General features: G+C 37.8%; 1 protein-coding gene across 1 annotated transcript in view; it reads left to right on the top strand.

Annotated features, from left to right (window-relative positions):
• EYS (eyes shut homolog) overlaps positions 1-14,911 on the top strand; it is a 951,425-nt gene that overhangs the window by 253,654 nt on the left and 682,860 nt on the right. Inside the window, exons 13-14 of the mRNA XM_075497152.1 lie at positions 9,352-9,465; positions 11,370-11,492. Coding sequence (XP_075353267.1) covers positions 9,352-9,465; positions 11,370-11,492 — 237 coding nt within the window. The remainder of the gene's footprint in view (positions 1-9,351; positions 9,466-11,369; positions 11,493-14,911) is intronic.

Genomic DNA, 14,911 nt, shown 5'->3' with positions numbered 1-14,911 from the left:
TTAATGCATGTCTAATCCAAGTATATAGGGACCTTTTATAAAATTATGGGATTTCCATTTCTTGTCTTCAGATTAACTACACTTTCAAGCTCTTTTCCTTTCTTCTCCTGTAACTTCCTCCCCTTTGATGAAAGTCTGAATATATTTCCTATTTTACTCCTAACTGCAGGTTCCTATTTTGTTATTGTTATTATTCCTTAAGTATAGCTAGTGTTATGATTAGGGTAAAGTAATCCTGGTCACAACTTAGAACAATATAAATGTAAGATATGAACATATTCTACCTTCCTTTAGGGAATTCTTTTAACTGTCTCCCATACTTCAACTTTAATTCTCTTGTGCTTCTCTGAATTCTTAGAAATTTTCTATCACTCTGAAAATAGAACAAAGAGCATAACAACTTCGCTTGCCATAAATTTTGCCGATACCTGTCCAATATCCAACTTAATTCCAAGCCATTGTCTGTTTATACTGGGATGATATTCCAGAGATGGCAATCTTCAGATTGCATTTCTAAGAAAAATCTTATTTTGTTTTTCTGACTGGTATTTTTAATTCTTTCTTTGTCTTTGGCATTTTCTCCATTCTGAGGGAAGCAGATGGTCTTCTTTTCAATCTTTATTTAAAGAAATCTTACAAGAGATCTCAGCTGCCTAATCTTTGGAGGTAAACTGTGCTCTGCATCTTCTTGTGAGCTGTATGGAAGTGATGATATAGAATACCTTTGTAGGGAAGAAAATTGTCATTCACAGTTTAACAGGAGTGCTTTCCAAACTAGGGCTTCTCAGAAAGTGATACAATTTTCCCTTGTGATTTGTGTGGGTCTTTTGGTAGTCTGAAAAAGATCTTTTTTTTCTTTTTTTTTTTCCTACGATGTAATGCCACATTGTAGAAAAATGTTGTGACATCTTCAATACCTTTCCTTTTTTCTTCCATTATTGAGCACTTCTAATAAGTTGGTATATGTATTTCTTTTTCTTTTAGTTGGGTGACCCCCCTTTGCTGGACACAGGATAAAAGATGGCTATTGCAACTGTGAAAGATGAGAAATTATCAGAACAGTAGTGTTCTCTCATCTTTTCCATACAGAATTGTTCAAAGAGACAAAATCATGAAGATTCCTTATTATAAGAAATAAAAGTGATGGTAACTTCACATTTTGGTAGCTAACAACAGCAGCTAACCTACTGAAGAATTTTCTTTATCTCTCACTGTGTTAAAGGAATATCTCTTTTCATTACAGCTTTGTTTCCCATCCCTCCTCTTTTGCTCTATGACATCAGAGAATTCTTATCTTCCTCCTAGCAGGAAAGAAAAGCAGCAAGAAGTTGTGACAATAACAATTGTTAGTTAGTAACTCATAATATTTAACTTAAAGAGAATAAATGGCAAAAGTTTCATTTTTCCTCATTTCAAGCGTACCATATGGAAAATGATTAAGGTTTAGGCCAAACTTCATAGAAAATGCAGAAGGAAATGCAAAAGATACTAAACATAAACCTGCTAAAGAAATAATGCTTTATTCTACCTGTCAATGAATATAATAAAACAAGAAAGACTTGAGAAATCAGGTATTGGATAACTGTTCTCCACCAGTCCCCTGAGAAAAGATTTTTGAAATGGTTTCTGAGAAAGCTGTATATCTATAAAAGGAGTGAATAAAGGTTCCCATCTGTCTTTAACAATCTAACTTCTTGAACATTTATTCTATCATCTGAAGCTGGCAGGAGTTATTTTGTTAGAACTCCTCCTGAATGTCTGATTGTGTATCTGCAGATCAATCATCAGATACAAATAACAAAACCTTGAAGTTATATATTTGCTGCTTAAGAAAGAAACAACTTTCTCATTATTACTTTGAGAAAGGCTCTGGTCTCAGAGTTTTGCAGTTTCTGCAGTGCCAACTTGATGTCGTAGCAAAACTTAAAATACTAAATTTTAGCATGTCACAACTGGCACTACGTGTGCCTCCAAACTCACTCCTCTGGACTTTTAAATTAGGAACTTTGATGAGTCCTGTGAAACAACTAATAACTTCCCTGGGAATCTGATATGTTCTTCAAAGCTCCCAGTTTACAATACATTAAACAAATAATTCTATATTAATTAAAGAAAAACTAAACTTGTGATAATTCATGTATGTAGTCTGCTAGAATTTATAAAGGATTTATATTAATTAATTTTGCCTCTCAGCTTTTCATTTTCATGATGTTTAATCTCATAATACATTGGTAAATGATTGTGTTTAAAATATGAGGAATCATTTTACATATCTTCACTCATTAGGAAGTTAGGTAGGTCATGTAAAACAGATTTTAAACCTAATTCATTTTGTCATGTTTTCCACTGGAAGTTTGAAACCACAGCACCCATCTTGTAGTTTGTGAATTAATTCTAATTTTACAATTCTTTTTTTTTAAAGTTTTTTTTACGGCAAAATTCTTTGTATACAGGACTGCATATAAAATATGAAGGCTGAGTACTTGAGCATGTTCCCATCATTGCACAGATAAAATTGCTGTCAGCTACCACTTTACATCATGAGGGGTTTTATTTATATTCTTACTATAGATCTGGTCCCAAAGTACTGTTCTGATGATAAAATCATAAGGAATAAACAAATATGCAGTTCTGCATTTGGATATGTTGTGGAACAGTTCTATTAAAGGACATTGCTGTTAAATTTATTAGTTTGTAAGATTCTTAAAATGTCTTTTCAACAGCAATTAATCTCATCCTTCTTTTATTATTTTCCATTTTCCTTTGACATAAGATTATCAGCTGACACAAATCAGAATAGGCAAGTTGCCTATTCTGAATTCCCAAGTGGAAGAGAGTCAGATTGGGTAGGACTAGCCTTGGAAGTAAACGTGACTGTGTGTCTATGAGATCACGGTATCTTTAAACGAGGTATATAGCAAACTGTGTTACCACAGGATAGAGCTCAGCCTGTGTTCTACCACTTGCTTAGACACTTCATATAAGCAGCTATCCCATTTACTCTTCGCTGGGTAAAGAACTGGCTGGACGGCCGGGCCCAAAGAGTGGTGGTGAATGGAGTTTACTCCGGTTGGCGGCCGGTCACAAGCGGTGTTCCCCAGGGCTCGGTGTTGGGGCCAGTTCTGTTTAACATCTTTATCAATGATCTGGACGAAGGGATCGAGTGTACTCTCAGTAAGTTTGCAGACGACACCAAGTTGTGTGGGAGTGTTGATCTGCTGGAGGGTAGGCAGGCTCTGCAGAGGGACCTGGACAGGCTGGATCGATGGGCTGAGGTCAATTGTATGAGGTTTAACAAGGCCAAGAGCAAGGTCCTGCACTTGGGCCACAGCAACCCCATGCAACGCTACAGGCTTGGGGAAGAGTGGCTGGAAAGCTGCCTGGCAGAGAAGGACCTGGGGGTGTTTGTTGACAGCCGCCTGAATATGAGCCAGCAGTGTGCCCAGGCGGCCAAGAAAGCCAATGGCATCCTGGCTTGTATCAAAAATAGCGTGGCCAGCAGGACTAGGGAAGTGATTGTGCCCTGTACTCGGCACTGGTGAGGCCGCACCTCAAATACTGGGTTCAGTTTTGGGCCCCCCACTACAAGAGGGATATTGAGGTGCTGGAGCGTGTACAGAGAAGGGCAACGAAGCTGGTGAAGGGTCTGGAGCAGAAGTCTTATGAGGAGAGGCTGAGGGAGCTGGGACTGTTTAGCCTGGAGAAAAGGAGGCTGAGGGGAGACCTTATCGCTCTCTTCAACTACCTGAAAGGAGGTTGTAGAGAGGTGGGGGTCGGTCTCTTCTCCCAAGTAACAAGTGATAGGACAAGAGGAAATGGCCTCAAGTTGTGCCAGGGGAGGTTTAGACTGGATCTTAGGAAATTTTTCTTCACTGAAAGGGTTATCAAGCATTGGAACAGGCTGCCCAGGGAAGCGGTTGAGTCGCCATCCCTGGAGGTATTTAAAGGACGTTTGGATGAGGTGCTTAGAGACATGGTGTAGTGGTGGTTTTGGCAGTGTTAGGTTTATGGTTGGACTAGATGATCTTAAAGGTCTTTTCCAACCTATATGATTCTGTGATTCTGTGATTCTGTGATTCTGTGACTCAGAGGTGTGACCTGCTGTAGCTATTCTGTGTGCCATCCATATCAGGTCTAGTAAGTTCAAAGCTAGCTCAAAAGCATAGTCAATCTGTTTTGAATAGGCTATAGCTCTTTTGCCAAATTATCCTAATTGAGACATACACAAGCTCTTCCATAGCTACTTTTTTTTTTTAAATAGAGGATCTTCAGGAAAGAAAATACAATTTCAGAGTTGTTACCGTTTATGTAATGATCCGTTAGTGGCCCGTAATCCTAAGGAATCTGAGGAACTTTCCTAAGCAACCTTCAGTTTTGTAGAAACTAGACACATTGGTCACCTGCTGACTGTTGTGTTTCTTTCCAGCTAGTGATCATTACTAGAAAGGTTTGGAGACACACACTTCCTAACATTAGTGCTTACATATGAAATCACTTGTGACTACAAGTGGACTTGGACTGGGATATTTGATTGTTTTGAGTTTCTTTTTTTCTTTCCTTACAATGGCCAGTGATAGTGGCCAAATGTTAAAACAGCAATTATCTCAGCAATTAGATCATCAAACATGTCACATATAATTCCCAATTTTAGCAGTTTAAACAAGTTTGATTTTGTGATATTCAAAGCTCTATTTCTGGAAGAATACAAAGGTGTTATGATAGATGACATAAAATAAAAAAATAAAAAGTAGGCCAATATGAAATATACAAAAAACAACCCTTCGAAATTACCAACTATGCAAACATAAATTGGACAATGACTAGCAAAGACTCAGTTCAACAAAAAATGTTCTGTGCTTTAGAAGACCACAAAAAAAAACATTAGTCAATGGCTTCATACTAAAAATACTTCAGAAGAAGATATTAACATTTGTTGCACTCTTTCAAGCAGTGAGAATTTGCAATTCTCGTTTGTGTTTGAGTGATATAATCTCACTAAGAGATCTAAGAATCTACAATCTAAGAATATACATGGGTGTAAAGACTATACCTATGCAGGAATAAACTGCACAAATAAAAAATGTGAAACACTATTTAGATTGTAGTTCTGCAGAGGGCAATTTGAGAGCTATAGGTGATTTAAGCTAGACATGATTCACAAACATCACACAGTTGTAAAAATATAACAAATATTGTTCTGAGAAGTGTAATATGTAAGGATACACTGCACATTACAGCCTGAGTTAGAATACTGTATTATACATGAGTACAGGAACAGAAAAGACAGGAACTTGACACATCAGAGATCTAATGAACAAGACCTATAAGGAAATGTGGAAGAAAGTGTTTGTTTGGGGGTTTTTTTTAAGCAACAGAAGACTGAGTGGAAACATCAGTCATGATATGTACATAAAAAAATCAAGGTATTTAAAAATCTACAAAGAGAAGGGAAACCAGTTCTTTTCCACATCCCCTGCAAATAAGCCAGAAGGGTTAACTAAGGTAAAGAAGTCTAATTTAGAGAAAACCTGAAAGAATAGTGAAGACAGAGACTACTGGCACGTAGGGACAGTGGACCCTGTCCTGAGGAAAACTTCACCAAGGATCAATTTGGTTAAATCTCTGAGTTATTTTCTTATTGAGCTAAGGATGACTATGATGACAAGATCAATATCATAACATACAGGGACAGCAAGCATGCTTGATTCCAGGTGATAGATCAAAAAGAGAGGCAGAAACATCATGTTATGCCAGTTCCTGGTTCTGTAGGAGGTGTCACACACAGGGTTTTGTCCCCATGACCATAGGACCCTGTTTGAGGAATGAGACTGCTGGGAAGAGACAGGTTTATCTGAAAGAGCAGTTCAAGGACACCTTTGCCAACAGACATGTTAATGAGGAGGGCATTAAAAAGGTGACCAGCACTTTTCATGCTGGAACCTATTTTATGGTCCTGTATTTTATGGTCCAAACATTCACATTACAAGTATCTACACTGGTAGCCCCTGCAGTTTGGCAGTCTACATTTCATAATACCTTGCCGTAGGTTTTTCATTTTCAAGAAAGATAACCTGGCTGGCAATTTTGATAGTGAAACAGTGCATGTGGGGTGGGAAAAGGTCAAAGGTGAGAAAGCTCACCTACTCTCAACTGAAATGAACTGGACATAGATGTGTATTTGAGCCTGCACGAAAGGTTAGTGCAATATTTAGCTTGCTCCAATGCTGTGTTCTTCCTGGGAGCACAGTTGCATCCAAATATTTCAAATCTTAGTTTACTTTTTATTTTGAATATGGGCTTAAAGGCTACATTTAAAATAGTGTATAAAATGGAATCAACAGTAAAGATATGTATGAGTAAAGATAACCAATTAATGAGGAAACAATTAGTAGTGAAAGCTAAATTAGACAAATTTAGTTCAGGACTTGAATGCTGTATAATAATTTTACAATACTTCCACTTTTTGGAAAATGAAGTCTGTTATGAAATATCCAAGCGGTGGGAAAATAAAGTTCATTGGAACTTAGGACAAGTGGGGACAACCTAGTTTATTGAGGCCTGTTCCACAATGCAACAGAGTGACAAAAAACTAACCTGGAAGGCACAGCGTGGAGTTCCCTGGTGTGATCTTAACAATGCTTCAACCTGAACAGCGCTGCTTCTTTTTCTTTTATTACATCTGCAAGTGGAAACAATGATTCACTTCAGGAAGAAAGCCTTTGGGAAAAATGTATTCTTAACCAAAAATCTATTCCCTGGATGATACTTTCATCATTAATGTTTAGTAATGTATCCTCTCAAAAAGTAAGGACTAATCGTATTTCCAAATATAACAGCATGGCTAGCAATGCTGGTAAATTATAAGATCTGTGAAATGAACACAGGAATTACAGTTTACCTCATATTAATCTGCATGATTTGCACCCTCTACTATCAATATATTAACTACTACTGATTACCTACATTTTCTTTGATAGTTAGGTAGAATCATGTGAAATATATGATATCAAATAATCCAGAACAATCCAAATAGTGATCATTGTTTGGTGCCTTCTAAAAAAGTTCAGTCTAAGACAAGACTGAAAAGGACATTCTTTGAAAGCATGTCTGATATCTGACTTGTCTTGTATTCTGTGCAGGTTGTGCTCTGTATCTTATGTGAGAACTCAACCGTATAGTAGAATTCATAAATATATTCTGCAAGAAAGAGGGAAAGGAACTCACACATTGATCACGCTGGGACACTCCATTATTTATCTGCATTTGTTGTTATTTTGCTGACACAAATATCAACTCTATACAAATTATTTTTTTCTGGTATTCACAAATGCATCATAGTTTGACATTTCATGATGATTCTGAAGGCTTTTGAATTTGTTTTCTAAATGAGATAAGGTTGAGGGACTTTAAAGATTATATAAAAATAGGAAGGAAAGATGTAAAAATCATCTGTCTTTCCCAACATATACAATTGTTTTAATTTATTGATTTATTTTTATTTGGTAGTTTTAAAAATCATTCTTTAAGAAAATTTAAAAAATGGGATTTTTTTGCGTTACATAAATAAACATCTGTAACAGTGTGGCATTATACATCTTTTGCAATTCATGTCCTGGGTACCTAATATAAAAAAGAATGATTTTTCACAGTTCAAATAATTACTCTAAGGTACATGGAAAGAAACTGAACAGAAGAGAAGAAAAACATTCAACAGGAACACCTTCATTTTACTTTTTTTTTTTTTATTTTAGTAACAACGAAGATATGATTTATTTTGTTCTTCCAATCAAACTGAACGTGCTAATGTTTGTGCAAAGATTAGTGGTGATATTTGGAATTAACATAGAACAAAACTATAGATGTGTGGTGGGTTGACCTTGGCTGGCTTTCAGACCCCCACCCAGCCACTCTCTCAGTCTGCCTTCTCATCAGCATGAGGGGAGAAGAAAAGATGAAAAGCTAACGTGTCGAGATAAAGACAGGGAGATCACTTACCAGTTACTGTCACAGGTAAAACAGACTCAAATTGGGGAAAATCGGTTTAATTTATTGCCAAGTAATGTAGGTTTGCATAGTGAGAAACAAAGAAAAATTAAAACAACACCTTCCCCATCCACATTGTTTTCCCAGGGCCCAACTTTATGCCTTCATTCCCTACTCCTCTACCTTCTCCCCACCCCAAGCAGCGCAGGGGGATGGGGAATGGGGGGTTGTGGTCAGTCCATAGCAGCTCCTCTCTGCTGCTCCTTCCTCCTCACACTTTTCCTCTCCCCCTGTGTGGGCTCTCCATGGGCCACAGTTCCTTCAGGGCACATCCACCTGCTCCCACATAGGGTCCTCCACGGGCAGCAGTGTGGCTATCTGCTCTGGCATGGTCCTCTCCACAGGCACCTGGAGCACCTCCTCCCCTCCTTCTTCTCTGGCCTTGGTGCTCGCAGGATTGTTTCTCACTCTTTTTTCCCCTTTAGTCCTCACTCTACCTGTGCTGTGTTTTGCCCTTTCTTAAATATGTTTCCCCGAGGCACCACCACCGTGGCTGCGGGGCTCAGCCATGCCCTGCAGGGGGTCGGTTGGAGCCAGCTGGAACCGGCTGTGTCCGGCACGGGGCAGCCCCGGCCTCTCCTCACAGAGGCCGCCCTGCAGCCCCCGCTGCCAGCACTGAGCACCTGCACCCAGTACAGTATGTCAAAGTACCTGTAAGAAATGAGAAATCGAGTTACCCTTTCCTTTTGTCAGTTTCACTAGTCTTTGGAATTTTTATTTTAATGATGTCTAGTTTCCTTCTTTTAGTAACATATACAGCATCCTCATCTACTGTAATTAAGCTGTGCACTTTACACATGCTGAAGACCTGACTCGTATGACATGTGATTTGTTATGCCTCAATGTATTTGTACTCTGTACTTTTACTGCTCCCCTCCACAGCAGAAAGTACCAGACAATGGATAACAGATAATTGATGTACTCTCTCTTATATTAAATTCAAAATTCAAAAAAGGTATCATAAAAATACTAAAGTGACTCTAATACAAGTAAAACACTTGAAAATCTGTATATTGTTTGCATAGCGCTATGAATGGCTTCTTACTTTCTGGAAGTACTTCCTACTTCATTTATTGCTTTATTCCAGCAATAAAGACATGTATTTGTAATATTGAATAAGAAATGAGTGAAATTTAATTCTTTGCAAATAAAATACAGAAGCTCTGACTTCCAGCTTCTTTTTTCAGGGGAATATGGATGGTAACACCTCTTGGTCTTAATTACAGAATAACAGTTGGAATAAAAGTTTCATGTTAATAGCACACATAAAGATGATGAAAATCAAAGCTTATCTTGCTTTCTTTGCAGGTTTTTCAGGCCAGTACTGTGAAATAGAAATGAATGAGTGTGATTCAGCTCCCTGCTTGAATGGTGCTGTCTGTCAGAATGATGTCAACAGCTATGATTGTTTTTGCCCTGAAGGTAAGTTGTTCAAAATATTTTATTTTTATTATCTTTGACAATTTTCAAAATTGCCTGCAGCCTGCAAAACATCTTCTTGACAGTCTTCAAAACCATTGTTAAAATTTCCTTTCTATGAAAGTTATTCATTCTTTTCTGAAGTCTCATTTGCATCTTTGTCCACCAAGACACCAAATAAAACAAGCACGCTCATAAAGAATGGAGAAAGATATACTTGTAAGTGCTACTTTTTTCAGACAAAACCTCATGATTTTAGCAAAGTCTGAAGGAGTGGAGAAAACACAAATGTGCAGTATGTGAAATCCACAGAAAATGTAATCAATAAACTTACAAAGAAAATATTTTATCCTGATGTACTAACTTGCAGCTTTGTGACTGGGCATAGCAAGCAAATTACAATGGCCATAATAATGACTGTAATAGATCCTCAGTACAAAAATTTATTAAAGCTTTCATAGAGAAAAACAATGTGATTTTCAGCACTTTTGGTCTGTTTCTTTAAAAATGCATATTGCTCAGTGTTATCAGAAGTGTATGAACAAATGACTGGTTTCAAGAAAAACGTAGTTAAAGGAAAAACTAAAATGCTTTAAAACATTTAAAATTACAGTGTGTTTCTGAGATACTTTCACAAATGGGTTTCTTCAGAATATTTGTATGGTTTTTTAAATTGGATTTTTAGTTAAAAACAAAGTCGAGATTGTGATTTATAAGCTGGTACTTTGTTTCTGCGTTTTAAACTTTCTTACACTTGTTTGATTTTAATCTTCAGATAGTACTATTTTGTAAGTACAGACTGATGGTGAGTTGATTTCATAGCTTACAATATTTCAGGTATTTATATATTAATACAAGCATTCTAGTGGTGATGGTAAGTTCAGAAACTCATCACAAAAGATCAAATTGCTACAAACACTTCTCATAAGTACAGCCTCTGTCATTAGTTAGTTTAAATTAGAAGCCAAAACAGATATTGGAAGGCAGTTGAAAATTAAGCTTGGAAAAGATCATTCTGCTGTTTAGTCTGCCTGACCAGCTTACAGAAAAATAAATCTTGGTATCCACATTGATAATTTTGTGGTTTACTTGTTACCTGTGAGACATGGCTCTGATTAAACTCTAAATGCAAATGAGAACTGCTACTGTATACATTATTAATGAACGAAGGGTAATTCTAAAGTTTTATGACTTAGGAATCAGTGGAAATTGGTTCCATGGTCAGTTTGAGAAATTACGGGAATATGCCTTGCACTGAGGGTGCTGATAGCTTAGCATTAGTCATGGTCTTCCTGCAGCCATGGCCTGTGACAGCACTAATGATAGTCATTTTGTAGCATGACCATGAATTAGAATACATTTACAAGAGCGTAAAATGTCAGATATTGGAGTGGAGATTCTCCAGCAATTTCAAGTACAAAAAACCACTCTTGGTCTTCTGAGTTTGCTAAAAGTCACTATGATACAAGAAACAGATAGAGAAAAAGTAGAGCAGTAACTATTTGAGAGCTGATTTTTAAAACTATAATCAGATGTCCAAATCCCAGCATCACTTATATCTTTGTCTGCAATGTTCTCAAAATGGCAGAAGATATATAGATTCTTAAGTCTCTGCTAAACAAAAAGTTCAACTAGATTAGATTAATGAAAATACTGAATCCTACATTTGTTCTTTCAATTATTAGCTCATTTAAAGTATATTTGATGGTCAAATGTATTTTCCTATTAATGACAGAGCAGAAAAAGCTTTTAGAAAGATCTTTCAGTAAGACTTCAAGATAATTTTATTACAAGAGCAGATTGAAAACAATCTATTTTTTTAGAAAAGGGACCGAAAGACATGCTTTAGAAAAGAAGGCATAGATATAGATGAATAATACATGGCTCTTTGTTTTTTTCCAACCAAGGATTTGAAGGTCTGAACTGTGAAATCAACTTTGATGAGTGCACTTATGGCTTCTGTAAAAGCAATTCAACTTGTTTAGACCTGGTTGCAGACTACAGTTGTGTTTGTCCTCCAGGATTCACTGGTAAGTTTTATTTTAACTCTGGAAAAGACATCAAATAGTTAAACTTTTTATTTCCTTTTCTGAAATTAAAACAAACTCTTTTTAATTGCATTTTGTTCAGTGTTTTAGCATTAATAAAAATAAATTCAACTCAGTGTTCTGTGCTATTGATAATTTGCTTTAATTTACCTACTAATATGATAAAAATTGAAGGCAGTATGTATGCTGTTTGATTAATTGATGGAAAGCAAAACTGTATTTTGCCTAGAAAAAAAGTGTTCAAAAAACGCCTAGTCTATGAAAAATAGGTGAGCAATGATAGCTATAGCTGATGCTGTTTGTCTTCAGAGGATCGTATCACAGCCATATGTGATTGAGATAGAAATTAGAATACAATTTTAGCAAGAGGACACTTGTTCTCTTCAAGAAAGATACCATCAGATCCTAATGATAAATAGCTTGTAAATTGCACAATTATTTGTGTGTCTAACAGGTTTAAGAAAATAGCTCTTGCATCAGGAGCAGTATTCATGGCCCTGCTTTCTGCCAGAAGCAGCTAACAGGATCATGGGGAAATCAATAAAACTGTCCCTAAAAATATGCCATCTTAGCAACTAATATGCTGTGATGTCAGGGACTGGAACACACTGACTTTCAGCTGCTGATTTCAGAGAGACAAATAGAGCAGCATTAGTCATAAGTGGTAACAGGAAGGCAAGCAGTGGCAGTCTCAGAAATCATACACAGTTAGTGGCTGTTGTAATAAAAAGCCAAACAGGTATGTACGGAGAGCTCAAAATCTGCGGTGACCAATGGAGAGGAAAGAAAAAACTGAGAGAGATCTATTGTGGAGAAATGAAAGGGTAAAGAAGCAAGTAGAGCAGTGAAGGACGAGGAGGCAAAATTAAGTTAGAAGTAAATAAAGCATTTCAGGTTGATAGTAACACCAGTGACATCCATTTTGGGAGCACTTCATACATATTTTGTCAATGGTTAAAAATAGGCAGATGGGACATAAGGAATGTAAGATGATACTCGGAGATTTAGAATCTGTGAAAGTGATAATAGTTGCAGTTCCCACAGACGTCTGTGATTTCGCTTGATTCGTGCCAACATATTCTAATATTATTCAGCATTACAAAACTGAGATGTGCTCTATTTCCTTCAAGATCATATTCACCTTCTTTCTTTGATAACTGGCTTTGCTGTCATGAGTTTGCATAGTATATACCTATTTTGTGTCAATCATGAAAATAATGGAGGTGATTACAAAATATTTGTTCATATAAATAGAAGCATTTTTAATGCAACAATTTTAAAAGAAGGAGCTTAAAAACTTACTGCTATACTGCAAGGATCAAAATGGAAAACATCTAACTTTTCTGTAGTAGGTTGCAGTCAGTCAGTTTGAACTACGGAATGCAGGAAAAGCTGTTCCTTTCAAAATACAGCTACACTACTTTGGGATATGATGGAATCCACATTACAGAACCAGAAATACAAACTAATGTGTGGATGTCACCAAGGCGGTCTGGAACAGGGTATGTTCTCCTTAGGAGGAACATTTTATCCTAGATTCATACTGAGGCAAACAGTTTGCCAATAACATATCTGTTCATTCCAAGACAAAAAGGAGTCAAGATGTGTCAACAGTAAAACAGCTACCAGTGATTTATGGGCAGATTTTAATGGATACCTCGAGGCCTATGTTGAAGCCATAGAAGTTCACATGACTGCATAATAGGCCATTAGGAAAAGGCTCTGTTTTCTCCTGCATTTCCGGTGTGAGAGACTTTTCATCATGAATGTGGTATTGATGTCACTTCATATTGGCTTTTTTTGTGAAACAGGACAGTTCCCACAAGAAAACAAATCAGCCAGTCTACTGACTGGAATTGGAAGTGGGGATAAGGATCCTCCAGATTACATTGAATATTTTCATCTGTGCTCATGCCGTTTGTATAATAAATGCACAGTCAGCCATTGTGGATGTCATTAGGTCTGCTCTCTCCAGGCCTTCCAACAACTGCTTCAACCTCCCTAGAGAGACTCTTTGATGCAAAATACTGAATATTTGAGCTTCTATCTTCTAAGAAAAGCAAACAGTGCTAAAAGAATGTTCCATATCCTTCTGAGTTCTAGGACTGATGTAAATCGCCCAAGAAGATATTGCCATAATAATAATGATACACTCAAAATCTTTTTAAGGGCAATAGGAAACATAGTGTATATATAGGAATTTTTTGTTTATCCAGTTAATAATTAAGCAATGTAGAAATCCATATTATATAATGAATGTAGAAAAGTGCTATTAACAGTACAGTCAAAATTTTTATACTGGAAAACTTATTTATATCTACCCATTTTCTTTGGTGTTATGTTCAACTTTCCAGCGTCCCTCTGGGTCCTACAGGTGACAGTTTCAGTCTTCTCAGGAAGGAGCGGGGGAGTTCAGGCCTTAGTCATTAGCATCTTGAGTCCTTTCCCAAGAGAAAGATTATGTTCCTGGTGGGGGTTTCTTCTTCCTTAGTCAGCGGTCCAGCTGGGGTAATTTTTATACACTTTTCTCATCCAGCCTGTATCCTTTTCCTGCACTGACAGCTGCAGTCTGGCAGTGGCCCCCAGTCCACCCAGCCCCATGCACACCAAGGGCTATGCTTTGTCAAACAGCGGCAGGAAGGGGTGTCACCCCTCCCCAGAGGGGCCATCCCCAGAGCTGAAGCTGGGGCATGGGAGGCAGCAGTCACTGGCCCCAGCACAGGGGTTAAACCAGTGACACCCAGCTCAGGCCATGGCAAGGCTGAGCCTCTGCACTGCCGGGTCAGTTGCACAGCCAGGGCCTCCCCCTGCTGAGGGCAGACATCATCTTTACTGGGCTACAACAGTTAGCTCTGACTACACAGAGGCACAAGTTAGAAAGTTCATCAACAGATCGGCTAACTCCCTGTTGATCACATCTTGTATTTTTCTGAGGAGACTTGATCAACGAAATGAAATTTGAAAAAGTCCAGTAAATGTACAGGGCTGATTTTTTCCTTTTCAATTTTTTTCAAATGCATTTTTGTTTTCTTAGCATGTTAAAAGGCATTTCCAAATAAACTTTAGTTTTAGCATCTGAGCTGGTCATGTACAAAAACTGTCTTAGGTGTAGTTGTTTGCTTGTCTTGCCATTTAGTAGTGCCATGCCAGGCAGCATCATGCTGGTTTGGTTTCGCATGCCTTGTGCTTGAGCGCTCTGCTGGAAGGGCAGTGTTGGACAGGAGGGAGACAGCTGCCTGTTCAAATGGCCTTGGCTGTGGTGCTCCACAGGCAGTGGAGCCCTCTCCAGCCTGAGGAGCTTGTTCCTTCCCTAGGAGCAGAGCTGGGAAGAGGCAGCACCATACATGTGGCAGGGAGCAGGCCTGGATGGAGGGAGCAACAATCTCCTCCTGAGGAAAGCC

Source organism: Mycteria americana, chromosome 3 (assembly GCF_035582795.1).
Source record: "Mycteria americana isolate JAX WOST 10 ecotype Jacksonville Zoo and Gardens chromosome 3, USCA_MyAme_1.0, whole genome shotgun sequence".
Classification (NCBI taxonomy): Eukaryota; Metazoa; Chordata; class Aves; order Ciconiiformes; family Ciconiidae; genus Mycteria; species Mycteria americana.
The sequence above is the reverse complement of the archived record's forward strand: the minus strand, read 5'-3'. Positions and strand labels throughout refer to the sequence as shown.